The sequence below is a fragment of the Leptodactylus fuscus genome, chromosome 2 (assembly GCF_031893055.1).
Source record: "Leptodactylus fuscus isolate aLepFus1 chromosome 2, aLepFus1.hap2, whole genome shotgun sequence".
Lineage (NCBI taxonomy): Eukaryota > Metazoa > Chordata > Amphibia > Anura > Leptodactylidae > Leptodactylus > Leptodactylus fuscus.
The window spans coordinates 190,117,076-190,144,253 of NC_134266.1; the positions used below are offsets into that span (position 1 = coordinate 190,117,076).

The window sequence follows — 27,178 nt, forward strand, 5'->3', positions numbered from 1 at the left end:
GAGCTCACATCATTATGGATCACTATGATGCTATGAGTTCAGTTCAGCCAAGCCACGGTCAGTTCAGGAATTTAATACACTTTATATAGCTCCAACATATTCCACAGCGCTGTACAATTTGTAGGGTTCAAGTACAGACAAAAAGATCTATTATTGAGAAATAGTCAAATCACACAATGGGACCGAGAGCCTGTTTGCAGGAGCTTACAATCTATGAGGTGAAAGGTGACACAAGAGGTAGCAGGGGCGACATCGGAGGTATCATTGCTTGTTTAAATATTACTCATAAATTTTTCAGTGGATCGAGACCAGTTTATTGTATTATGGCTAGGAAAAGTATGTCTCAATATTGAAGCATCATATCACAATACCTAAGTTACCATTGGAATTTGTGTAAACTACTTTACGGTAATATGTTTAGTTTGTGCTTGCACACGCCTTTGAAAGTGTGTTTTTCATTACTCCTCTAAAGTTCTTTCGTGGTAGTCTCCTACGTACACATAAGAATTCCACATTTATGAACATCTCCACATCGGACACACCTGTAAACTATACACAACAAGAAACCTTAAAATGTTATCTCTGCACATGTAAATCATTGTCATGCCTTTCCAGAAATAGGAAAGATCTTTATTAAACATGACTTATCGATATTGCTTAAAGGGATCCCTCCCTATCACTCAGACATGATTTTTTTTCTAAGTACCACATCGGAATAGTCTTAAGAAAGACTATTCGTCTCCTACCTTTCGTCATCTTCTCCTGGCCACCGTTCGCCTACAATCCCGTTTTTTCTCAATATGCAAATTAGCTCTCGCAGCACTGGGGGTGTCCCCAATGCTGCGAGAGAACTGTCTCCAGTGCTGCCTCCATCTTCATCAGCAGCGTCCTTTTCAGCATCTTCTTCCAGCGGTGGCTTGTAACTTCTAGGCCTCGGGCCTTGGGTAGAGCAGACTGTGCATGCCCACAGGCCATGGGAAAATGGCCGCTTGCACAGTATTGTAAGCGGCCATTTTCCCGTGGCTTGTGGGCATGCGCAGTCTGCTCTGCCCGAGGCCTAGAAGTTACAAGCTGCCGCCGGAAGAAGACACTGAAGAGGACGCTGCTGACGAAGATGGAGGCGGTGCTGAAGAGCGTTCTCTCGCAGCATTGGGGACGCCCCCAATGCTGTTTGAACGCTGGGCCCCGCTCCGAGTGCTGCGAGAGAGCTAATTTGCATACCAAGAAAAAAACGTGAATTTTAGGCGAACGGCTGCCCAGAGAAGATGACGAAAGGTAGGAGACAACTAGCCTTTCTTAAGGCTATTCTGACGTGGTACTTAGAAAAATTCATGCATGAGTGATAGGATCCCTTTAATAAGTGGAAGACTGACCTTTAAGGGAATCTGTGTAGAATGATGCTGTAGAGCTTGTATAGGCCCTTAAAGCCTTGTCTATGTTGCAGTTATCCATTGTGGTAAGCAGAAATAACACTAGTGCTCAGTGTTCACTACTAGCCATCTGGGAGGTGCTGCAGTGGTGACTGGTCATGGTTGTAAACTCAAGCTCTGGAATAATAATGTTCACTTATCTGTTATTGACTTCTAACTAGCTGTGCCAAGTGGGACCTCAGTCAAGAAAGAGTTGGAGTCAATACATCAGAGGTTTTGGATGCTTATTGTAGAATTCAAGAAAAACATTGCTTAAAGGGAACCTGTCAGGTTTTAAACTGGTCCCATAATGTGCAGGATGAAGTAATGACCTTTCTATTACTGACCCTCTGTAATCTTTCTGTTACAGAAAAGTGAAGTTATAAATGTTTGAAAGCAGGAAATGGCAAATGCAAATTATCCTAAGTAGTCTAGTGGGCGGGGACAAGCTTCAGGCGTGTCATGCTGCCTCCTTGCTAAGCATATCTGGGCACATCTCCCTCAGGTCATGGAGCGAGTGGACTGTGAGGGAGATGTCAATCATGCCCATGAGGTGTGATGAGGGGACAGTGTGACTAGGCTGAAGCTGTTCCCCGCCAACCGTGACTACTTAGATGATTTACATAGGACTTTTTATGCTTTCAAACACTTATAACTACACTTTGTTGTAACACAAAGATTACAGAGGATAACCAATGGAAAGGTCATTTCTTCATCTTGCATAAGAGGCAATCTGTGTCCCATTTGCCTGGCGTTCACTTTAAAACATGGTTGATAAAAGGAGAATGTTGTCAAGAAGTGAGAACCTGTACTTGGGAGTTTACTATTATTTACATGGCAATATCACCTACAAGGAAATGCATAAAAGTTCCGTGGCTCCTATATTGATAGAAAGGGGCACGAGTGCCCATGACACCGCTGTCAGCTTCGCATTTACCAAGTAGCAGATTATCCATGTTCACAAACTATAAGAACATCTGTGACTAGTTACTAGTGTGCGGTGCAGACAGTGTTCTAATGTCTTTCTGAACTTTTATGATATATTCCATAAATGTTATGATGCAATAAGTTCTGAGAAGTTTCAATAATCTGTGAGACATTTTTGCCATACCCAGTCGATATGCCTTGTACGAAGACCTAGAATCCAGTACACTCTGAGCACTAGTGACTTAAGGTGTGGACTCCTAGCTAATACTTAGTCTTTGATCATTTTTCTCTGGACTTCCCCTTGCACATGTTTAGCTGTTCCTCCTTTGCCAAAATCCTGTAGATCAAATACAATTGTTTGTTTTCCTCTCCAAGGAGACTGTTTAAAGGGCAAATTGTGCGTCGTGAAACCTTTTGTGTTTATAATTGTCTGGACATATTTGTTGGTGAATAATTTATGGTGTTTAAACATTAATAAGTATGGCTGCGGTAGCGTTACCTTCTGTAAAGCTTGGTTTATTTTTATCCACTTCACTTCCAGGTAATGTTGGATAACTGCAGCTACTTATCATGTGCATGCAGCAATAAACTGATTGCAGAATTGTGTGTTTTGTGTGTGTGGGGGGGTGGTATATGAAATACTGTGACACAGTGACTATAGTAGTTTTGGTTAATTCTTTGTAATATACTCTGTTTCCTAGTGGTTTCATTATGATTTATAGTGAATTGTGTCTGCAAACCCATACTCACAACAGTAGGCTCACATAAAGACACAGCAACAGTCATATGTCCGTAGTTATTATGGTTGAAAAAAAAGACATGTATACATTAATTTCAGCCAAGGGACGGGAAAGGGCATGACTGAAGGGGCAAGTAAAGGAAATAAGCAATCTATACCAGTTCCTGGAGTAGGCTATTCCAGATTTACAGTCCTTACAGCAAAGAAGCCTTGTCGCCTCTAGAGATGGAGGGAGTACCCCCTTGTCCTTTTAGGGAACTTAACATGGAAAAGTTTTCCTCCATGTTCCTCCCTTGTTTTAACTTTTTACACATTTATACAAATTTATCATGTTCCACTTTAGACACCTCTTCCCATGACTAAATACAATTATTTCAATCTATCCTAATAACTGAGGTCCTCCATGTCCCTTATCTGTTCTCTGGACTTCCTTTTTACATTTTCAAATTCCAGAGAATCCTTTCAGTGAACTGGTGCCCAGAACTGCATATCTAGATATTTATGGAATGGTATTTCCAGCATTTAAAAGCTTTTTTTTAAATTATTTTTTTTATATTAAATAGTACAGTATAAGTGAATCTCTAAAATGTTTTCACTGCTGGGCTGCCCCTAGAACTCCAAAAGAAACTCTTCTTTTGCTGCTTCGTAACCAGGCCTAAAGCAGGAACCCAGGGGTTCTATGGTATAAGACACACTGCCATATGAGTGGACTTTGCCTTAAATTGATTAGAGATGAGCGAGTACTGTTCAGATCAGCCGATCCGAACAGCACGCTCGCATAGAAATGAATGGACGTAGCCGGCATGCGGGGGGTTAAGCGGCCGGCCGCCGTCAAAGCGGAAGTACCAGGTGCATCCATTCATTTCTATGGAGCGTGCTGTTCGGATCGGCTGATCCGAACAGTACTCGCTCATCTCTAAAATTAATATCTCTAATCTAAAATAATCTAATCCCCTGCCTCCACCCGCTTTTTATACTTGTTCAAATTCTTCATCCTTCTTTTGTTATCAATACTTCTTTTTAGAGGATAGCTTGCAATTAAAAACTACTCTACCAGTGTTGTTACTTTGTTATATTACTATTAATCTAGTTCTTTTTCATATACATTAATAGGTGGCACTGAAAGTTTTGAAGAATGCTAAACAGGCATGCAGTAGGCTTGGACAGTACAGAATGCCATTTGCCTGGGCAGCAAGGTGAGATACAGATAAAAATGGGTTTCCATAGACTTGAAACAAGTGTGTGTGTGTGTATATATATATATATATATATATATATATATATATATATATATACACACTCACCGGCCACTTTATTAGGTACACCATGCTAGTAACGGGTTGAACCCCCTTTTGCCTTCAGAACTGCCTCAATTCTTCGTGGCATAGATTCAACAAGGTGCTGGAAGCATTCCTCAGAGATTTTGGTCCATATTGACATGATGGCATCACACAGTTGCCGCAGATTTGTCGGCTGCACATCCATGATACGAATCTCCCGTTCCACCACATCCCAAAGATGCTCTATTGGATTGAGATCTGGTGACTGTGGAGGCCATTGGAGTACAGTGAACTCATTGTCATGTTCAAGAAACCAGTCTGAGATGATTCCAGCTTTATGACATGGCACATTATCCTGCTGAAAGTAGCCATCAGATGTTGGGTACATTGTGGTCATAAAGGGATGGACATGGTCAGCAACAATACTCAGGTAGGCTTTGGCGTTGCAACGATGCTCAATTGGTGCCAAGAAAATATTCCCCACACCATGACACCACCAGCCTGAACCGTTGATACAAGGCAGGATGGATCCATGCTTTCATGTTGTTGACGCCAAATTCTGACCCTACCATCCGAATGTCGCAGCAGAAATCGAGACTCATCAGACCAGGCAACGTTTTTCCAATCTTCAATTGTCCAATTTCAATGAGCTTGTGCAAATTGTAGCCTCAGTTTCCTGTTCTTAGCTGAAAGGAGTGGCACCCGGTGTGGTCTTCTGCTGCTGTAGCCCATCTGCCTCAAAGTTCGACGTACTGTGCGTTCAGAGATGCTCTTCTGGCTACCTTGGTTGTAACGGGTGGCTATTTGAGTCACTGTTGCCTTTCTATCAGCTCGAACCAGTCTGGCCATTCTCCTCTGACCTCTGGCATCAACAACGCATTTCCGCCCACAGAACTGCCGCTCACTGGATGTTTTTTCTTTTTCGGACCATTCTCTGTAAACCCTAGAGATGGTTGTGCGTGAAAATCCCAGTAGATCAGCAGTTTCTGAAATACTCAGACCAGCCCTTCTGGCACCAACAACCATGCCACGTTCAAAGGCACTCAAATCACCTTTCTTCCCCATACTGATCCTCTGTTTGAACTGCAGGAGATTGTCTTGACCATGTCTACATGCCTAAATGCACTGAGTTGCCGCCATGTGATTGGCTGATTAGAAATTAAGTGTTAACGAGCAGTTGGACAGGTGTACCTAATAAAGTGGCCGGTGTGTGTATGTATGTGTATATATATATATATATATATATATATATATATATATATATATATATATATATATATAGTATATTTTTAACAGTCATGTGAGGCCTGATAACTCTCATTCATGGGTTCTACAGTAGGTAATATCACAGTGACTGATTTGCACAAGGCTACTTGGTGTTTTATAGCTGCCACTATAACTGTATTGCCTATCATGGTATCTGATGGTTAGTGGAATGCACATCCAAGAAAAAGTAAAGTGTCAGCTTTCAGGGTATAATCATATAGACTGCTTTGGGGTAAATTTTAGGGTGTTTTCTGCCTCAAAACCTGACCAGAAATGCTGTTCATTTGCCTCTCATTCATTTCAGTGGGAGGCAGTGGCAAATATTTTTTCAGGTGCCTGATGATTTTTGGGAGGTAGAAAAAAAAAAACAGCTTATGTTCCAAAAATAGCTTGGAAAATAAAATCCCCTTCGCAAAATCAGGTTTGAAAACTTCATGTGAACATACCCTCAGTGCTCAAGCTTGTAATATTAGATAATTTCCTAATATTTTTTTTAGTTTTTCTCTAAATAATCACATTATTTATTTTATATTTACATTATTACATAGGTCTCTATTCAAAGATACATCTGGGACCCTGGACAAAACTGCAAGGTTTTCACCAATTTATAAACAGGACAGCAACAAGCTTTCCAATGAGGATATGCTTAAATTACTTGCTGACTTTAGAAAGTAAGTGTTTTGTGGTCGTTCATCAATCATGGTATATAACATCTGTGGTTCCAAGCTATCAGCTATGTTAAATGGGAAGTTTTTTTGTTTTTTTGTTTTTTTTATGTTGACGTAGCGGCATGTAATATTCAGTCTGATGTAACCCAATTCTGGCAAACTAGTTAAAAAGCTGCAGTTAGTCAGGCATTTTCCCTGTTGTAGCTGGTACAGTTGAAAAGGCCATCCATGTAATGTGGTACCCTAAACCTAAAGAGGTTTTCCGGGTTAAAGATATTATCTATGCAATGGTAAGGAGGAGGAGGGGGGAAGAGGGCAACGTTACAGATTTTACATTGAGGATAAGAATGTTGAACTTACCCTTTCACTTTTGATTTTTGTATACGAGCTTGTTTTTTGGGGTAACCTCTCCTGTTAAAAGTTGTTTGTTTGTTTTTGTTTTATAATCTTGTGGTCCTTTTTGCCCAAGTTTCAGTCTTCTGACAGTGAACCCCTGGTACATTGAGTAATAATAATAGTACAGTTTATAGCGCCAACATATTCCTCAGCACTGTACAATTTGTAGGGTTCGAGTACAGACAAAGAGATACATTACAAAGAAATAGTCACTTCACACAATGGGAAATGAGGACCCTGCTCGCAAAAGCTTACAATCTATGAGATATACAGTCTATAGTTAATTTTTTAATAGTAAGATGCCCTATATCTTAATATCCTATTTGGGTATATGAATGCTTCTAATGATTCAGGGTTGTTTTTTTTCTTTTCATAACTATAATGACTGCATAAATGGAGTTGTTACAATATTAATGCACTGACCTACAATGTACAGTGAATATGCAAGTAGATGCATTATCTAATGTAGAATAATCAGTTGAATAAGTAGTGTGAAGACATTTATTGAATGAGTAAACATATTGCGTGCAAACAGCCATGGTCCCCAAAATCTCTTGCTAGAGCCAGCCTGACAAACATTTTCCTTGGTCACGTATTAGCATATACACTTGACATGGCATTGCTTTCTCTCAAGGAACAAGATATATTGGGCATGTTGATGTGCAACATTTCTGATCCTCAATTTCTGTAACAGCAGACGTCCGGCTGCCCCACGTGTTTAATTGTAGTACGGCCATCCAAGCTTCTTCATCGAGGTGCAGCCTGATATATAGTTATGTCAACAGGTTAAAGCCTAATTTCCATGTATGGTTTGACTCTTGTTTTACTTTCTTTAAAACGCCTTACACATCTGGAAATCAAATGATTAAAAAATCATGGACATATGTGCATGGGATAAAAGAAAATGTGGCAATAAAACTGGCTACACACATGCTCTCGGGAGGACCTGTTCCATAAAATGCTATTTGAAAGGGTGTTTCTTCTGAAATCTGACATACTAGTTCCAGCTGAGAATGTGCTTCTGTCTTGTGCAACTTTTTGTACTTCTAGAAGGATGTTCTACAGTAACATAGGCCTTTCTACAAGATGCAGGGAACACAGTCTGTGTGTAATTTATTGGTATTGTGGGGGAAATGTATAAAATCCCAGAGCAAATAAAAACTGAATCCGATCGTTGATAGAAAATGGAAAACATAATCTGGTTGCTCTGGCAGCTGCCTCAGATTTCCGTTGTACTACTTGCGCATGTCTGCTTTTTGTTGAATTAAGTGAAACTATACATATTGCGCTGGTTGTCATTGGTATAAGCATAATACAGTCATCTTTTTTAGACCTGAGAAGTTGGGCAAGCTTCCTGTAATTTTAGGAAATCTAGACATCCATATTGACAACGTTTCTCCAGATTTTCCAAGTAAGCTCTTTATTCTGTGATAAGTGTGCTTATATCAATTTGTGGCCATTGCTTCTGTTTATTACCATTATTATATTGTATTGCAGATTATGTGAACTCTTCTTACATTCCCATGAAGCAGTTTGAGAATAGTGCCGACACCGTGGTAACATTTGAAGTAGAGGAGTTTGTTCCTTGCATTCCCAAACACACACAACCATTCACGATCTACAATAACCATCTCTATGTGTATCCAAAGCATCTGAAATACGATGGCCAAAAGGCTTTCGCAAAGGTGATTGTGGTTTGGTTTTTATTTGGTAATATATGGTAATCGTAGTGCCCATGATTTAGGATATGTTCACACATGGCTTATTTGTTTTGGGTTTTGCAACTGGAGAATGTACAAAAGATCAATATGGTGCTAGTGAATGGGGTTTTAAAAACCCTATTCACATACAGCAAATTGTAAGTATACATAGGCTTTTCAATGAAACTGTACAATCAGCATACAAATGTCCTATTTTGTATGGATGTAGAACAATTTACCGTATATACTCGAGTATAAGCCGAGTTTTTCAGCCGTTTTTGTGCTGAAAAAGCCCCCTTTGGCTTATACTCGAGTCAATCAAAAAAAAAAAAAAAAAAAAAAAAAAAAGACCAGTCGCAATAGTAATGTATAAAATCTCCCATGAAAAAAAAGCTTTAAAAAAAATTTAATAAAAAAAATAAAATTTCTAAATCACTCCTTTCCCTAGAATACATATATAAGTAGAAAATGACTGTGAAACACATACACATTAGGTATCCCTGTGTCTGAAAGTGCCCGGTCTACTGAATATAGGGGATCTGCAGTGCTCCTGCTCCGTCGGGAAGGGGTTAATAGGAGCACTGCAGATACCCTATATTCAGACAGGCTGAATTCCAAGTGGGGGAAAAAACCTCAGTCCTCAAGCTCAGGGAAAGAGCAGACAGACAACCAAAACACCCCCTCCCCTTCCCCATCACCCAGCAACTACTGCACCCAAAAACTCCGACCATTTTAATTTTTGAAATTTTCCAGTAGCTGCTGCAATTCCCCCCCCCCAGGCTTACTATACTCGAATCAGTAAGTTTTCCTATTTTTTGTGGTAAAATTAGGGGCCTCGGCTTATATTCGGGTCCGCTTATACTCGAGTATATACGGTAACTTGACATATAATATGTTAAGTACACTATGCCACAGAACTCTATCAACACTGACTTTTGCGATGTTCTGTGATCACTTCCTGCAGCGCAATATCTTATCAGTGTCAAATCAAATTCTGCTACGTCTGTGTAAAGGCTGCAATGAAATGTTAAACACAGTGTAATGGACAGTGGTTATATTATAAGCATATTGTGTATTTATTTCTAAGGAAGACATCACCGTATTGGTTTGAGTGTAAATGCTTTTTTTGTAGCCTGTCTCCTTTGTATCGTCTTAGTTTCTTATATGAATTTATGGGCTATTAAGAATTCTGCCCTCTGCTCGCAGTTAATTTCTTTAGTTCTTGGAGAGCATATTGTTGAACGTGTTTTTTTTCAGGATCCATGCCAATCTTGTGTTTGGGCTGTGACTGCTGTTATCATAGCCCCATTTAGGATATCCAGTAGATGTTTCAAGGTTCATAACTAATGTACATAAATAAAAGCATATCTCCAATTGATAAAACGTTTCATAAATTAATAGTACAAGTGAATATAAGAAATTATTGTACTATATCCTATTAATAAATATGCTTCCTTCTCTACTTATCAGGCTGAGTTACTACTTGCATAGAAATATATAGGAAAGGTGGGAGGGGAAAAGAAACTCTGCTATACTGTGAGTGAGAGCCCTTTTGATGCTACTATATCTTAAAAGATAATGATCTTCCACTGTATGGAAGGAAGCAATAAATCAGTTAACTAGCAGACAGCAGACCACTTCTCCCCTCCCCTCTCCATAGACTTCTGTGTGTGAAGCTGCTTACAGTGTTAAGTTTAAAGTGAAGGGAAGTAGGAAGAAACAGCCTAAAAAAATGGATAAGGAAACCCGTTTCTTAAGATATTTTACAAAGTTTGATATTCACCTTTACTGTTTATGGCTGAAAAAGTTTTATAACTGGAGGTATAATACAAAGTGGTTGTTGCATGAAGACTATGCATGTCTAAGCACCATACTAGGGCATGTGGATGTTCTATTGCATTAGGACCCTCCTCTATCAGACTGCATCAGTGTGAGGCTAGGTTCACACTTGCACCTACCTCATGTTCAGGGTTTCCATCCCCGAAACTGCTTGAAAATTGTGGAGAGAAAAGTCCTACCCTAATTTGCTAAAAGAGCTTACGGCATATCTTGAGCAAATTTGGATAAACAACATATCAAATTACTGAGGGGTGACAGTGCCTAACAGATGACATGTCATTGGGTTTTGCAGACTTGGCATAGTTTTGAGGGTAAACTTATTAACCATTCAGCTTCAGGTTAAACTACTGTGGATACATGCAGTTTACTAGGTTTTTATTTGTTCCTCTAGGCACGGAATATAGCTGTATCTATTGAGTTCAGAGAGTCTGATGAGGAAGAGGCACAACCATTAAGGGTTTGTTACACATTTTCTATTCTGCATCTTTTTGTTTGACTCAAATCTGCTACTCATATATGAAACTATTTTACATTTTAATTATAGATATAATGTATTGTATGTGAAATGTTGAGTGAATAAATTTTGTAGTTATTTTGTATTAAATCCAATAATTGTTTTTATTATTAATATTCTTGTGCTTACTTTAGTGCATATACGGAAGACCTGGTGGCCCTGTGTTTGTGAAAAATGCACTTGCTGCTGTTTTGCACCATCAGCAAAATCCTGAGTTCTATGATGAGGTAGGTCTGTCAGTTATGGCAATTGCTGAATACTGGTAAAAATACAATCTATTTTTCAATAATGTATGCTGACTTTCTGACTTCATTATCTGAAGTTGATCATCTGTTCACTCTTGGTGAATCTTGCAATGTGTAGTTATTATTCCAGTGCCTCAATTCCTGTATTGAAGTTTCATTTTTCTTCCTTTTATGCAAGTTTTTCATAGCAATTCTAATTCTATGACAAACTTTCATACACTATCTATACCTGTTACTATGTTGTGCAGGACAACTTTACAGCAGTTTTCTATAGACTTCTAAACTTAAGAAAAATTCCAGAAAACCTTCTCAGTGGACAGATGTGTGATACGACTGCCTCTGTTAAGTCACTAAGAATAGCAAGTGCTTATTCTGGCATCTTGTTTGTTCAGGTTATAAAAAGTTCCCTTTGTTAAACCGGGCTGGATGTGAAGAGGAATTAATATGATAAGTGTCACTTAAGGCATGTTTTGTTTTTTTTTCTCGTTCTTGCAGATTAAAATAGAGCTGCCCACACAGCTTCACGAAAAACACCATTTGTTGTTCACTTTCTTCCATGTCAGCTGCGATACATCAAGTAAAGGAGGCACTAAGAAGAAAGATGTCATAGAAAGCCAAGGTTAGGAAAATAAGAGGAAACCTAGCACTGGCATTTATGTCTATTTCCACTGTTAAAGGAAGAAATACCCGAATCCCTACGATTAGCAAAGCTTAGCTTGAAGAGAAGAAAAGAATTTAAAAAACTGCGTCCAGTCATTTGTTACCCAACAGTATTTCCATGTGTATGCTACTTATTGCCAAAAATAGATGTTTATTAACCCCACTGTGTTATATAATATATTTATTAGCTACGTTATATAACTGTGCAGGGGTCATCTATTTCCAGTGCAGTATGATGTGCCAGTAATCCAGTTAAAAATGTAGGTTATATCTCAGAGGACTAGTAAGGCAGAGAAATATATATCAGTGGCAAATATAGGTCAACACGGTGCAATGGGGAATGTGTGCTTTTCAACAGTTTCCAAACTGGAGCAGCTGAAAATACAGAAAGACATTCCTAGAAATATCTATTTTTATGACGAACACTGAACCATAATACTAGTTTTATGTTCTTGTTTATTATAGTATAAGACTGGCATTTAGTAGTTTGGTGTGTTGGGAATGGTATTTGCATGTAAGGTATGTGACTATTTTTGTTCTACCTACAGTTGGTTTTGCCTGGCTGCCCTTGCTGAAGGATGGTCGAGTGGTCACCAATGAGCAGAACATTCCAGTGTCTGCCAATCTTCCTGCAGGATACCTGTGCTATCAAGAGCCGGGGATGGGCAAGGTATAAAAGCATCATCTTTTCTTACCATGTTGCTCATATGTATAATACAGCACATGAACATTTTAGTCCTGATATATTTTACTAATGTTTTTTTTTTGTTTGTTTGTTTCCTAAACAGCATTCTGGCCCAGAAATTAAATGGGTGGATGGAGGCAAGCCATTATTAAAGGTCGCTACTCATCTGGTGTCCACTGTATATGCACAGGTAGTTATCTACATGGAAATAGTTTTATTATGATTGTTATAACAAAACTACAAACACTGCCTAGTTATTTCAGTTCAGTATTTAGGTTAGATGTTTCCAATATCGGCATTCACACTTGCGCCGCTGTGTGCCCTGTGTCATTCTGCTGGGTTTCCGTCCTAAGCCCCAGAAACCATTTTTTTTTTTTGCCGTACACAAAGTTCTCCATGTCAGACTTTGTGTCCGGCCAAAAAAAATCTGTTTCCTCACGGGGAGGCTGCACAGGGACACTGGTGGTTTGCTTTTCAAATGCATGAGTTTTAAAATTGACGACCAGGTAGCCGTCTCCTTTGCAATTTCTCCGGAGCTTAGTACAGAAAACCCGGTGAAATGACACAGGGGCGCAAGTGTGAACACCCCCTAACAATGTATCCACTAAAGCAGAAAAATTAGAAAAATGGATATAAGTACTTAACAAAACACATAATGCAGTTTGGAAGTCACAAGGGGCTGGTCAGGTAACTGGGGAGTTTAAGAAGATGGTGAAGTAGGGGATCTAGCACTTCTTGCCTTAATCTATAATAAGTATAAGAAGGGATTTTCTAACACAAATTCTTAGATAAACTTGTGTATAATGTGTGTGTTTGTTTTTTGCTCTTAGGATCAGCACTTACACAACTTCTTTCAGTATTGCCAGAAGACAGACTCTGGAGCGCAGGCATTAGGAAGTGAACTGGTCAAATATTTAAAGGTGAATTTGATGAATGAGATTGCATTATTGTATTTTGTCAAAATTCAATTGCATCTATATACTTTTAAAACTTTAGAAAGATTGCCATGCCAGTACCCTTCAGTGACCTTGCTCAGTAACACAGTAGTACAACTGGTCATAGTTGCAGTCTTGCCAAGATGGCTTTACTCGTATTTATTAAAGGTTAGCTGAACTGTCAGTTTAATAACTATCAAGAAATCTTAACTATCCAACAGATAAAAGAATAATGGGAGGGTGTGGAGGTGTGTGTATTCTGCCGGTAGATTTGCAGATAGTGTTTTAATAAGGGACTGCTTCCCGCCTTTCCAATCTGTGCAGTTAGTTTGGTGCCTTATATGCTAATTATTCTCTGTACTGTCAGGTTAGTGTTGTCAGCCAAAGGGGCTGGGATTCAGAGCTCCAGTCATGGATGGACTGCCCATCAAACAGTAGAGTCTAAATGACATATAAGGCACCTAAACTAACAACTTACTACTTGTGAACAGTGAGGACTAAAGAAAAAATTCCAAGTTCTGGAATCTGTGGAGCAGCACCTATTCATTGATGTAAAGGGTTGAACTTGATGTAGTTGGTGAAAGGTCCACTTTTAGTCAACATTATTATCCCATGTGGCTTATAACTTTACATCTGTCAGGTATTGTGTGCTGGTTTTGCAATCATTTACCAATAGTTTTATTAGAAGAAAAGGTTAGATTGAAGAACATGCTTCTATACTGCCTAAATACATCTTTACCTTGTCTTAGAGTCTTCATGCAATGGAAGGACATGTTATGATTGCCTTTCTGCCTACTATACTCAACCAAATGTTCAGAGTCCTTACCAGGGCAACTCAGGAGGAAGTGGCTGTCAATGTGACCAGGTAAATCTGGGGGGTAATCTGTAATATATAATGCATGTTATTGTGACAACCCAATCACATTATATCTGCATATATATAGTCTCCGTATTCTCAGTATTTCTGTTGCAACTTCATTAATGAATTTGTACCATGTTTTAATTGTCTCCCTTATTCACATAATAGAAAAGTTTTACTGATCTGACTGCAGGGGGTTCTGTGTTGCACTGATAAATGGAGCAGAAGTCCATTATATACATTTGCACTACGTTAATCTCTGTAGAATCACTGACTATGCCTCTTCACCAGCTCCATAGAGATGTATGAAATTTGTGATGAATGGAGGCGGTCTCTGGTCAAATCCCCACCAATCAGACACTTTTCACCTATCCTTTACACAGATGATACCATTCCTTTATTTCAGCATAATTTGACATGTTGTAGTAAATACATACATGTAAATACAATAAATACATACAAGTATATTTAGTACATTCATTTATCCTTTGTCCAGCTGTATTAGAAAAAATATATTATGCATTTTTCATTGAATGTGTAGATTATATATTTATGTATAGTAATGTCACAATTGTGGTATTTATTTCTAGGGTTATTATCCATGTTGTCTCTCAGTGCCATGAAGAGGGGCTGGAGAGCTACTTGAGGTCATATGTTAAGGTATGTCAGACATTGGTGGTGCATGTTTCCAAGTGACTTTTACAGTTTTCTCAACTGAGGAATATATTAATGTAATTACCATATATACTCAAGTATAAGTCGACCCAAATATAAGCCAAGGCCCCTAATTTTACCACAAAAAACTGGGAAAACTTATTGACTCGAGTATAAACCAAGGGGGGAAAATGCATGACATTCTGTTTGTGTTCATATTAATCCTAGCAGGCTTCGGGCCTGTATGATAATGGAGATAGGTAATAGGTAAATAGGCCGCTACCTGCTGGGGATACTCCAGCAAGTAGCGACCTATTATAAAACGAATAAACAAAAAGTACTTACCAACCTCCCGCTGCCGCCTCCTCTTCACCCGGCAGTACCCTGCATCTCAGTACGCCGCCTGCACTGAGATGCAGTAAGATATCTGACGGCATGTGATGTGGCGGGGTCTGGAGCGGAGTCCCGCTGCTGACTGTGGGTGGCTGCCGATAGGTGAGTGGTGAAGCAGTGCTGTCTCCAGGGCCACCTCAAGATGTTTCCAAGGCAGAGAAGACACTCTGGAAACATCTTGGGGCGGTCCTGGAGACAGCGCTGCTTCACTACTCACCTATCGGCAGCAGCGCTGCTCCAGCGGCCGCCCACAGGGGTCTTGCCACTTGATTCGAGTGTAAGCCGAGACGGGCTTTTTCAGCACAAAAACCGTGCTGAAAAACTTGTCTTATACTTGAGTATATATGGTACTAGGAAAAGTTGCAAACATTTGTGCAAATCCCTGTTTTTGTGTAACGCTGTGACACTTGACCTGTTTTCGCCACCCTTTTAAACTTTTAAGAGGGAAGTGGGGATTTGTGGTCTGAAAAATTTAATGTTATTTGCTTAAAAAAATATTGTCTAAATGAAGGCTGAAATCTATGCCAACTCATAGCTGGTGTAAGTTTTAGCTTCTGGAGCACGGATCACTTGAGATGCACCAATAACTTTGGTTTCTCACTCTGACACAGCTCATTATTAAGACTGGTGTACCAAATGCCAGTCTTGATATACCTGCCCCAACAATTCATACCTAATCCCAACCTGCTATGTGATATTTTTTTATTCTCTTATATAAAGAATTTTGACATGCTCTCTGTTTATGCTGTGATATTGTTTGTTTTTTAGTTTTTTTTTTTTTTTTTTTTTTTTTTTACTGTATAATTTTCTAACTGTATCTCATACAATTCTGAACACACAGAGTATAATATGTGTGAAATATGTTTGATTTATCTAAGGCTTATCCTTAGGATGGGCCACAAATAACTTATCGGTGGTGTAGGTGACAGGGTAGGGTGACTGAACCATAACAGAGAAACAAAGCAAAAAGTTCTAAGAAAAGATAGGTTAGAATTGTTATGGAGAATGCAAGTTATTACTAAACAGACATATTAGTATAGATGACAGATGCCTTTACTATCACTTAGTTATAACCTATTGGTAATGCATTGTTTGAGGTACGTTGGTAGGTTAGTATGACGAGGCCTGTTGGTACAATATGCAAGCAGAGGTTCAGATGATAGGTCACCATCTGCTTTACTCACAGGGAAAATGATAACTTGATGTATGGACAGTTTCTAAAATAATTCTGTCTCTTTGTATCAGTATGTCTACAAGGCAGAACCATATGTCACCTCAGAGTACAAAACTGTGCACGAAGAGCTGGCCAAATCCATGACAGCAATCCTCAAGCCTTCTGCTGACTTTTTAACGTGTAACAAGCTTCTCAAGGTATGACTAGTTAAATGTCACATACATCACATGTTCCAGTAGTATTTTTAATGCTAAGATTGATACTTTGTTCAGAATGTGCATTTACTTTTTTTAGTTTATTTTGTCACTGGTATATTTATATGCAATTTGTCATAACACTGGTCCCTTTATTATTTATGTGCAGTATTCTTGGTTTTTCTTTGAAGTCTTGATAAAGTCAATGGCCCAGCACCTAGTTGAGAATTCAAAAGTAAAGGTATGTAGTAATAATAATAATTATTTAGTATTAAATGGTCTTCAGTTTTCTGCACTTTTCCTTCTGTACTGTAGAAAATACTAGTTCTTTGAAAGTATATGTACATGTTCTAAAAAATATATCACAATTCATAACTCTTACTAAATAGAAGGTCACAGAGGATTCAGAGGTTATTAAAAGGATATTTCTCATTGAGACCCTCATTGACTTTTGAAAACGGTATGTGACCTGTTAGGGTCTGACACCCAGACTCTGCACAGATCAGCTATTGCAACATCCTCTTGGTGCTTGGGGACAAGGAAGTATGTACAGCACCACTCCTGTTATAGGAACCTTGCAGCAGCCACGTTCACTGTGTAGCGGTGGTTCTGTGGAGATGCAATGCAGCTTACTTGAATAGGAACAGTGCTGCATGTGCTCCCCATCCACTAGCAACTTCCGGTATTCGAAAGCTGCTGCAAGAGCTGATTTTGCGGGATCCAGTTGTCCGACACTGACAGGTCACATTCTGATGAAATAATCCAGTTTTTAAAAAAAACAAAAACAAAGCAACAATTGTGGGGCCAGAAAACTCATTTAAAATGCCTCCAGTTATAAAAAAAAAAAAAAAAAAAAAAAAAAAAAAACCATATGTGAAAAGTTTCATGGTTTCCTTCTCAGAATGTTTACATACAAATCTGTATTCAACTCATACACAGAACTTTACGGAATTTGGAGGAGGAGAAGAAAGTTTTTAATTGATGTATTGCCGTATTCTGTGCAGGGTCTTCTTTCAAATATATAGCAGTATCAAAAGAGCTCTCTCTCACTCAGAGAGTAGCAAAGTGTAGCAGATGTGGGTATTAATGTGCCTTTTTTAGCAGCCTACCCTCTTCTTATGTAATCATTTACTATAGTGGGAAAACTGACTTCCTTAATGATATACAGTTCTCCTTTTTTTGCTTAGGCTGTTTAGTGGGCAGCTATATATATATATATATATATATATATATATATATATATATATATATATATATATATATATATATATATAACATATATGTAATGGCTCTTGTTACAGGAGGTGAAGCTTTGCAGCATAAGGCAATAAAGTCACCTGATTTTTTTTTTTTTTTTTTTTTTCACTTTTAACCTCATTTTGAGTACTGCCTATTCTTTGTGGATTTAACTATTTGGGTTTATGCATATACCCTGATATTTGGTACCCACAACATCAATGCAGTCTTTTATTTTTTCCTTTTATATATTCTATATATACGTATTGTGGGTATACAGTATGTATGTATATGTGTGTGTGTATATATACACATATGTGTGTATGTGTATATATATATATATATATATATATATATATATATATATATATATATATATATATATGGTGGCATAGACACAAAAGTCCAGTTTCTTTAGTCCAAAACAAAGGTAGAGTTTATTTTCACTCAAAAAGGCAGTGCAGCAACAAAAGGAAGCAATACAAAAATAAATCCCTGCCCGGCTAGGCTCTAACTGAACATAGAATAGGTTATCTCACCTATAATAGCAGAAATCAAAAGCCAGTTGAATCATTCATCACACAGCTCCAAAAAACAACCTCTCTGTTTGACACTCCAGCCAAGCTCTGCCAAAGTCTGCCGCTGGAGCTGGCTTCTTAAGCCTCCTTGATGAGCAGACTCTCTGCAGCTGAGTCGCTGCCGGAACATCCCCACAGTGTGGACTGGAGGGGAGTGGAATAACAGGTCCCACTACCTACCTACCTGTCATTCCTAAAAATCCAGCCCAATACTGAGCATTTACCAAAATGCTCAGTAGATGAAAGTTGTCTGCTGAGAACAAACCTGGAGTTTTCTCATCTCACCCACCTGAGTAGTCTGGGTGAGATGTACACCCCCTCCATTACCTGACCAGCCATCGGCTCACTATATGATAGATAGATAGATAGATAGATAGATAGATAGATAGATAGATAGATAGATATGTATGTGTTCATTTATATTTATGGTACGTCTAGCCACTTAACAGCCTAAGCAAGAGAGAAAGCAATGTCATTAAGTAAATTGGTTTTCTCAATAAATATATATATAGAGAGAGAGGTTTGGTTTTTTTTATTTATATTTTTATTTCCTTATTTCCATCATATTTCTATGTAGTTTGATTATTTTTCTAAATCTTTCTAATACATAATAAAACATGCTATACCTTTTTCTGCTCTTTCTGGTACATTTAACCATACCGCAAAATAATCCCTTTGAGCTCTGGGTGGCAAGTATATATAAAACCCTGAGTGCCGCAATTAAGGTGAAAATGAGATGGTTGGTGTTACCACTAAATGCTATCCTGGAAACAAATTTCCGTTTCCATAAATGATCATCATCCTGTTGTGGGTTTTCCCCCTCTGAAAGACTTTCTAGACGCAATGAGAATAAGTATTTAAGTGTACACATTGTAACAGTTCATAGATTGGGGAATAGATTATGATTAAAGCTATGTGAAATACAGCCATATCAGGGTGGTTTAATAGGTTTTAAGTCCCACTATCTTGCAGTCCTTTGATTGCTTCAATAATACACTACAGTACTGACTCAGTTTCTGCATCTGATAGGGTCTAGTAAGTTCTGAAACATGGTGGATGCGGGAGCAATTGTTGCAATCGCATGGCCATGGTCAGTATTGACAGCCAGTATTGAAGATACGTTTATCTGACGCCTACTGCAGTATTCATTGGCACGTATCCTAATTCTGCAACATTTCACCACTGTACTATTCAGTGTTAGGCTTGGGTGTCTAGGGCCCACTATTAAAATTCATTCTGGTTGCCCTCCATACATCTACATTCAAATGACCTGTTCACAAATCACTAAAATGTTGCCAATATAAGGACATCCATAGTTATTTGAGTAGGTGATATGTGCACATAGCAGCCCAAAGATGCTGCCGGATGATTGGTTATTGGGGCCCCTGCAGCGTCATTGAGAGGATGGGTCCCAGGGAGGAAGAATACTGGTTGGCCTGAATACTAGTTGCATCTAGATGTCATCTCAGCCCTTCAGTATGTCTATGTAAAAATAAACTAATAATCTGATGCAAAGGCAGGTTGAGATACTGTACGATGAATATCGGTATGAAGTGATCATGTATGATGTGCCATACCGGGGTAATCTAGGGTCCCACTGGGGGTGGGGGGATGATTCGCTTGTGAGCCAATCCGAGCCTGGTACTATTACAGTGTGGTGCAAGAAGAGGTTAGGGTCAACCCGTCTAATATTTCTGTATTTAATACTTCTGTTTCTTCTTAAAAATCTGCATTGTAGAGTTCCTCTGATACCCCCTGTAAATATGTGAATGCATTGACTTCTAGTGTGAACTATGAAATAACACTATCATTACTGATTGAACGTTATCCAACTGTGTATTGGCATGCCCAAGTAAAAGACTGAATATTCAGCTAAATAGACTCTCATATGCAGCAAATCTCATCAAATAGAATAGCTTTTCAAAGGGATTGTCCAAAATAATTGAAATTTGGCCATGACTAGGGACTGCCATAATTTGATAAAATCTGTAATAATCCATTTTACTCCTTGCTATTTCAGTACCATTGCTTGGTTCTTTCCACAGAGTATGTTTGGCTACATCAATGTTCTACCAAATATCCTATATCATTGCTGCAGCCAACCTTGGTCTCAGTGGTATGGGACACTTGAAGCAGACCAGAGCATCATTGGAAATTGGCAGATATGTGTATCAGATCTGGCTGATTTGCAAGTAGTAGATTGAATTTTTTGTCTTTCTAGTTACTGAGGAACCAAAGATTCACCGCCTCTTTTCATCATGCGGTAGAAACCCTGGTTAACATGCTTATGCCACACATAACTCATAAATTCAAAGACAATCCTGAGGCTTCCAGGAATGCTAACCACAGCCTTGCTTTCTTCATAAAGGTAATAAAGCCTTGTCACTTTTATCTCCAATATCTTTGTGTAAGGTTCTCCAAAGGATGTTATTATAGAATTCTATAGTCACTTTGTAAAAACTACTAACATAAAATACTGATCTGTGAACATGTCAGAATATTCTTTACATTTCAAATTGCTTATATTTTTCAGAGGTGCTTCACATTTATGGACCGGGGTTTTGTTTTTAAGCAAATTAACAACTACATGAGTTTCTTTTCACCCGGCGATCCAAAGGTAAGGAACGTCTCTCTGGCATGGTTAGCCATGGTATACTAACCAGTGAGTTACCACTCAAGTTACATGGTCACTCTTTTTTTTTTTTTTTTTTTTTTTTTTTTAAACTAGCAAATATATGAGAGACCTTGTAATTTATATTAAAAGCCAGAAATACTGCTTTTCCAGTTTTCCATTTTGCCCCTTTTTCCCCTGTCTGAATCTCTGCTATATCCATCTGAAGATGGCTAGTAGGTATATCATAGTCCACATGTCTCTGGAGTTAGATAGAAGGGAGGTATCTAAATAAATAAGATCTTTATTTACATCCGTGCTTTTCTGTGCGTCTTCTGCACCATCCTGGGACTGTTTGAGTGAGTATGTATATGTATGGTAGTTAGTCTCCTTCTCCTTTTCTTGGAGTATAGACCATTAGAGAGAGAGAGGTTGCAGAGGGGAGGACGATAATATAGAATACAAGTCATAGACTTGCCAAAAAGTGCTACTACTCGTGTACACAGACATGGCAGCTTATTCTGAAATGTCACCTGAAGTGACAGTCTGTCACCAGAATCCAGCATATTACCCCTGCCTTGCAGATAAGTTATGGCCATCTGAATCAAGCAGTTTTTCCCTTGTGAATTTCTTCCTTCATTGCTGAGATATTGCTGTTTTCAGTAATATGCAAATGAGCTCTTCGGAGCAATGAAGACATTGCTTCTTTACCTCTTTGGAGCAATGACAACACCACCATTGCTCCAAAGAGCTTGTTTGCATATTGAGAAAAAAACAATATCTTGGCTGTTCTTAAGGGTAAGAACACTATTTGATTCAGGTGACCCTAAATATCTGTGGGGCTGGGTTTAGGTAACAGACTCCTAAAGACTTCTTGGTCTTTTCAAACCCTTGGTTTTGGAGAAAATCTTGGTTAGAACCAGATGAGAAAGCTGAGCACATCTATACTGAGTATTACGGTGGTCATTGTGATTCCATTGTCTGATTTCTTTCAGACACTATTTGAGTTCAAATTTGAGTTCCTGCGAGTTGTCTGTAATCACGAGCATTACATTCCTTTGAACTTGCCAATGCCTTTTGGAAAGGGGAGGATCCAAAGATATCAAGGTATTTATAACCTTTGCAGCTTTTTTTTTTGCCTAATTTGCCCAGCAAGTTTGACTATAATTTTATTTTTTTAGAAATTCAAGCTGTGCTTTTGCGGTCTGTGTTTTCTTTCTTTATTTTATTTGGCAATCCCAGTGTACAACTAATAAGAGCAGGTCCCATATTGCAATTATATTAGAAATAAAATGTATTCAATAAAATAAGGAAGTCCACCTAGATCAACATCCATTGTCAGTTTAGAGGTAGTTGTTGAGCGAAAGGAGGTAATAGATTATTGCTTTGTTATATATGTATGCTAAAAAGTCAAACCCTACACTATACTTAGCATTATGTGAATTCTGTCTAAATCAATTTGATTGGTGGGGTCTCTCACCCAACTCCCCCACAGATAGACTGCAGTGTTCAGGTGAGCACTGCAGCCTCTTCAAAGAATACCTAGTAGAGCACCATACGTTACGTAGGGGCTGTAGTTGGTATTGCAGATTATTTGAATGGGACAAAGTTGTAGCTGTACCATGTAATCGTTGAATGTGACGTCATCAGTACTGGGAAAGAGGCTGATAACTGGGGGTCCCATATGTTGAACATTCACTAATTACATATTGATGACTGAGCCAAGGGATTAAACCATTAGTATTTTTGTTGCAGAAAACCCTTTGAAAGTATATTCTGTCAGTTATAGATAGGACCTTTGATGTAGTGTCTGATCTTTATTGGCTTGGCTGCAGCTGCCTGGCATTGGCTACTACAGATCAGTTCACTAGCCCTTTCATTTCCCTAAGTCCATCTCTTTTTCTGTTTAATCCCGTTTGATATGTAAGTGTGGCAGCTGTCCTATCCTGTGACGTGTGTGAGCCTTAAAATCCACATTAAATCTGTACTGACTTATAATAACTGATATGTTGAGCGTTATGTTAGCAGGTAGACTTCCTTTATAAGAATGTCTTTATTTCCCATTCTGTTTATTTTCACCAATTAGCTTTTCTTTCACCAACAATGGAGTCATTAGACCCTTCTGTAGGTAGGTGCAGGGTTTGCAGTGTGTGGCAGTTTTTGCAGTTCTCTCGATTCAGTCTATTAGTTTGGTAAATGATTTTGTTGGATTTTATTTTATCTACAGCAATAAAAATAAAATCTAGTGATGTCCTCAATTTAGTGGGGTAGCTAACAGATGATGAGCTGTTTATCTTGTTATATGTGATGTTGTCTTGAGCTTGTTCCCAGTACTACTAATGAGCGTGTCGCTGGTTTGTTCAGCTCATATCATTAAACTGCTGACTGGTTTGTTACAATGACATTTACACTATGAAACCCTGGAACATAATGGCTTCATTTATTAGCCTTTAATTAATCCCTGTTTACGCCTACAGATCTCCAGCTTGACTACACACTGACAGACGAGTTCTGCAAGAACCATTTCTTGGTGGGCCTCCTCCTTAGGGAGGTGGGAAATGCGCTGCAAGAGTTCAGAGACATCAGACAAATTTCCATCAGTGTGCTGAAGAGCCTGATGATCAAGCACTCTTTTGATGATCGATATTCTACCAGAGTATGTGAAATCTGAGTAATACAACATTTGCTAAAACAACAGATACCGTTTTAGAGCTAAATAAAGTACACATACATTTTGAAATGTAAACACTTATTCAGACAACCATGATGTATTGACCTTACATTTGTTTTTTAGGTAGCTGTTGGTTAACAGGTGACAATGGTTCCTCCATAGAAATGCGGCTGAGCGTGCATATGTTTTTTTAAAGGGAGTCTGTCAGTAGTATATTGGCCATAAATCGAATCACGGTATATTGTAGTGAAGTTTATACAGTTCTCCAAATATACCTGTGTTAGCCTGGCCTTCAGTGTTAACTATAGAATCTCGGACAAAGCACTTTCCCCTCATTTACATATTTATAATTTACCTGTAATATTAAATAATAATTGTAGGCGTATTTGGAAACTGTAGAATCACCTCTACAAGGTACTGTGATTTAGGTTTATAGCCAGTTTACTACTGATCATCTCCTTTTAATGGGATGAGGGGAATAAGCTGCTGTCAGATACCATTGTAAGTAGCTTTATCCCTTGAGGATCAGGCACTTTGAAATCTGGATTTTCCTTACCTTTCAGGGGGAAGTTGAGACAGCCCCACACACAAAATATGTATGGTTGATCTTACTGAAGTCAGTGGTTCAGCTAAGGGTCTGTTCACACGTAGGGACTTGCTGCTGATTTGAGGGTGAATTCTGCATCGGCATTCTGCTGCGGGGAGCTGGCGGCTGGAAAATGAAGAGAAATTCCTTTACATTTTCCATTGTGTGACCGGCCCTTAACAGTTATCTTTTGTGTGTGCGCTCTCTTAGACATCCCATTCATGTCTAGAAAGCCAGTTATGTATCGCAGTGAGTATATGTGTATATAAATAGTTTATGCAACTAAAAATTGTATTAACCACACATGATCTTTGTGGCTTTTACTAGAGCTACGCCTCAGGTCCTCTTTGTGTGAAATTCATGAATCTTCTAATTCCTCTATGTATACCAAAGTGTATGTATTGTCAAATCTTGACCACAAAATAAAGGCTTCTTCTATATTCTAGAGCAGAATAGCTTCTACTGTTTGCCTTCCCATTTTCATGACAAATTTGTGCATTTTAGTCTGCCTCCGTATTATTGTTATCTAGATCGGGGATGAAGGATCGCATCATATTTCAAGCATTGTGTAAATTTTTATGGGAGATCTGTCAGAATGTGCAGTAGGCAGATGGCTGAGTAAACACTTCTCCACATTGCAGAATTTTAACAAGTACAAGTGTTTTAAAATCCTCCCACACATTATTTTCAGCAGAGAATATGAGGATTGTTTAGATTTGGAGCCTCCTTGGCAAGTGGTCCCATCACAGTGGTTTTTGCCATTTGTCTAAGCTTACATTTTCAGGATAAAATTATGTTTTATATGAAGTCTTCTCAGCCGTAGATCCCCACGTGAATGTACACAACAGTTAATGGACAGATGTGTAAACTATGTTTTTCTTGGCAGGACCTTATAGAAAGTAAATTCTTCTGCTGGAATCTATAACATGTATGTCCTTTTATATTTCAGAGCCAGCAGGCGAGAATAGCCACCCTATACATGCCGTTGTTTGGGCTTTTGGTTGAGAATGTACAGCGAATTAATGTGAAAGACACCTCTCCCTTCCCTGTAACTCAGAATGTAAGTCTTACCGTATGGTTTGCTAGTAAGCTTGCCCTTGACCATCAATATAATATAACGTTGGGTGTATTTTTCTTCCTTTAAGAATGCAAAAGATGAAGTTTTACTTAATGTAGCTGCTGGAAACCCATTGGTAACACCACAGAAGCCAGGCAATACATTGGATAATAATCTCCACAAAGATCTTTTTGGTGTTATCTCTGGCACAGGTGAGTGAGTAATAAAGCCAAGAAGATAGTGGGATCCATAGCTATTGACTTTATCAGAGGATATGAGCAGTCCGGAAGAATAACTGTTGGCTGAATATACAGATGACTGACTGTGCATATTACACAGATGGTAGATGTCAAGAGCAAGATACTTTTGGGTTGTATAATGGCCAAACAGAATTCTTAGAAAGGCTAATAGGCGCTGAAAGGGGCTCTGAACATGACCTCCTTCCTTCAAGCTTATTGGTTCTCAGTTTCCAAGCTTGATACCATATTCCAACATACCTTATGCATTGTCTTATGTGATACTCTCTTCGCATGTAAGTAACGTTTTCTTCTGCAGCTTCCCCACATACCTCATCCACTCCCAACATAAACAGTGTGAGAAATGCAGATTCCAGGGGATCTCTTATAAGTACAGATTCAGGGAACAGTCTTCCTGAGAGGAACAGTGACAAGAGCAGTTCTTTAGACAAGGTATGTGCCATGTGTCTTAGTTTAACCTTTTTTATGAACACTACTATTCTTGTATGTGCTGCTTATAGAGGTAGTAATGTTCATTGCTGATTGGCTGAGCTCACATTATCACATGTGATAAACCTGCATATAGTCTGCTGTTCTCATACATGTATACTATGTAGAGTGTAACTAAAGAAGGCAGTAGATGGCTTAAACACTTCCTCCTCCACTTTGTCATGCATTCATGGTGCAGAAGGACAAACTTATTCGAAGGCATTCTGCGCACGCCCTGCGCTCTAGTGGAGAAGAAGAGGACTACACACAGGCTGCTAAGAGAAACCGTTACACTATGGATTTCTCTCTGCTGACAGTGCCTGTGCTGCCAGAGACTGTATTGCATGCTACAGTTTTTCCTCAGCACCCTCAAGTATTACTTTCTAATCTTGTTCCTAGAATCTGATAACTGCATGTAATAAGGGTCAGATATATCCTGTTACTTTATTATGTGCTTCCACAATTTTTGTACTGAGAATCTGATGCAGAGTGACATGAGCGGTTTTGCTTTGCAGTTTGCTGTGTGATATTGCTTTCCTGATCTTTACTGTTTGTCATCACTTTGATCTAGTCATCTATGATATTTGATGAGGAGTGTTGCTCTACTTTACCACATAAGTGGATTATTGCTGTCACTAGTACCTTGATGTGAATGTTTGCAGTGCTGCACCCTTGTGTACAGGTGTGCCGTCTACATAAGTGTTCAATTCTGCAACTGTCAATCCACTCTAATGATGATGATGATTTCTGTTTCTTTTATAACTTATAACTTTTATATCTTAGAATCAGCACGGAGGTTCTTTAGGAAACCCTTTAGTCCGCTGTGACAAGCTGGAGCAAGCCGAAATAAAGAGTTTACTTATGTGCTTCCTTCACATTTTGAAAAGCATGTCAGATGGTACGTAGTATTTGGGAAAAATGCATCCAACATAGGTTTTTTATATCCTTAAACCAGATGTAATTGTATTGGCTGTAGTGTATTAATTATTATTATTATTATCATCATCATCATCATGAACTATCACAGCAAAAAATTCAAAATGGAGACTACTGTGCAGTCCTTGTTCAGGCCATCTACCTTAACCATAAGGGTCTAGCAATTCGTAGGCCACCTTCCAATCATGGGTGATCATATTGCCTCTACAAGGGATAGGCTAGTGACACGACCCTTGGCAGG

General features: G+C 38.7%; 1 protein-coding gene across 13 annotated transcripts in view; it reads left to right on the plus strand.

Moving 5' to 3' along the window:
* DOCK9 (dedicator of cytokinesis 9) overlaps positions 1–27,178 on the plus strand; it is a 203,178-nt gene that overhangs the window by 111,656 nt on the left and 64,344 nt on the right. For 12 of the 13 annotated variants that reach the window (XM_075265309.1, XM_075265317.1, XM_075265318.1 and 9 more), the window contains exons 14-35: positions 4,189–4,271; positions 6,170–6,292; positions 8,017–8,096; positions 8,183–8,370; positions 10,616–10,681; positions 10,873–10,965; positions 11,479–11,602; positions 12,192–12,313; positions 12,432–12,518; positions 13,159–13,248; positions 14,013–14,128; positions 14,713–14,782; positions 16,415–16,540; positions 16,707–16,778; positions 20,573–20,719; positions 20,885–20,968; positions 21,958–22,069; positions 23,440–23,618; positions 25,169–25,279; positions 25,365–25,488; positions 25,832–25,965; positions 26,785–26,899. In XM_075265309.1, the coding sequence (XP_075121410.1) occupies positions 4,189–4,271; positions 6,170–6,292; positions 8,017–8,096; positions 8,183–8,370; positions 10,616–10,681; positions 10,873–10,965; positions 11,479–11,602; positions 12,192–12,313; positions 12,432–12,518; positions 13,159–13,248; positions 14,013–14,128; positions 14,713–14,782; positions 16,415–16,540; positions 16,707–16,778; positions 20,573–20,719; positions 20,885–20,968; positions 21,958–22,069; positions 23,440–23,618; positions 25,169–25,279; positions 25,365–25,488; positions 25,832–25,965; positions 26,785–26,899 (2,446 nt within the window). The remainder of the gene's footprint in view (positions 1–4,188; positions 4,272–6,169; positions 6,293–8,016; positions 8,097–8,182; positions 8,371–10,615; positions 10,682–10,872; positions 10,966–11,478; positions 11,603–12,191; positions 12,314–12,431; positions 12,519–13,158; positions 13,249–14,012; positions 14,129–14,712; positions 14,783–16,414; positions 16,541–16,706; positions 16,779–20,572; positions 20,720–20,884; positions 20,969–21,957; positions 22,070–23,439; positions 23,619–25,168; positions 25,280–25,364; positions 25,489–25,831; positions 25,966–26,784; positions 26,900–27,178) is intronic. The other variant, XM_075265316.1, reaches the window with a different exon arrangement.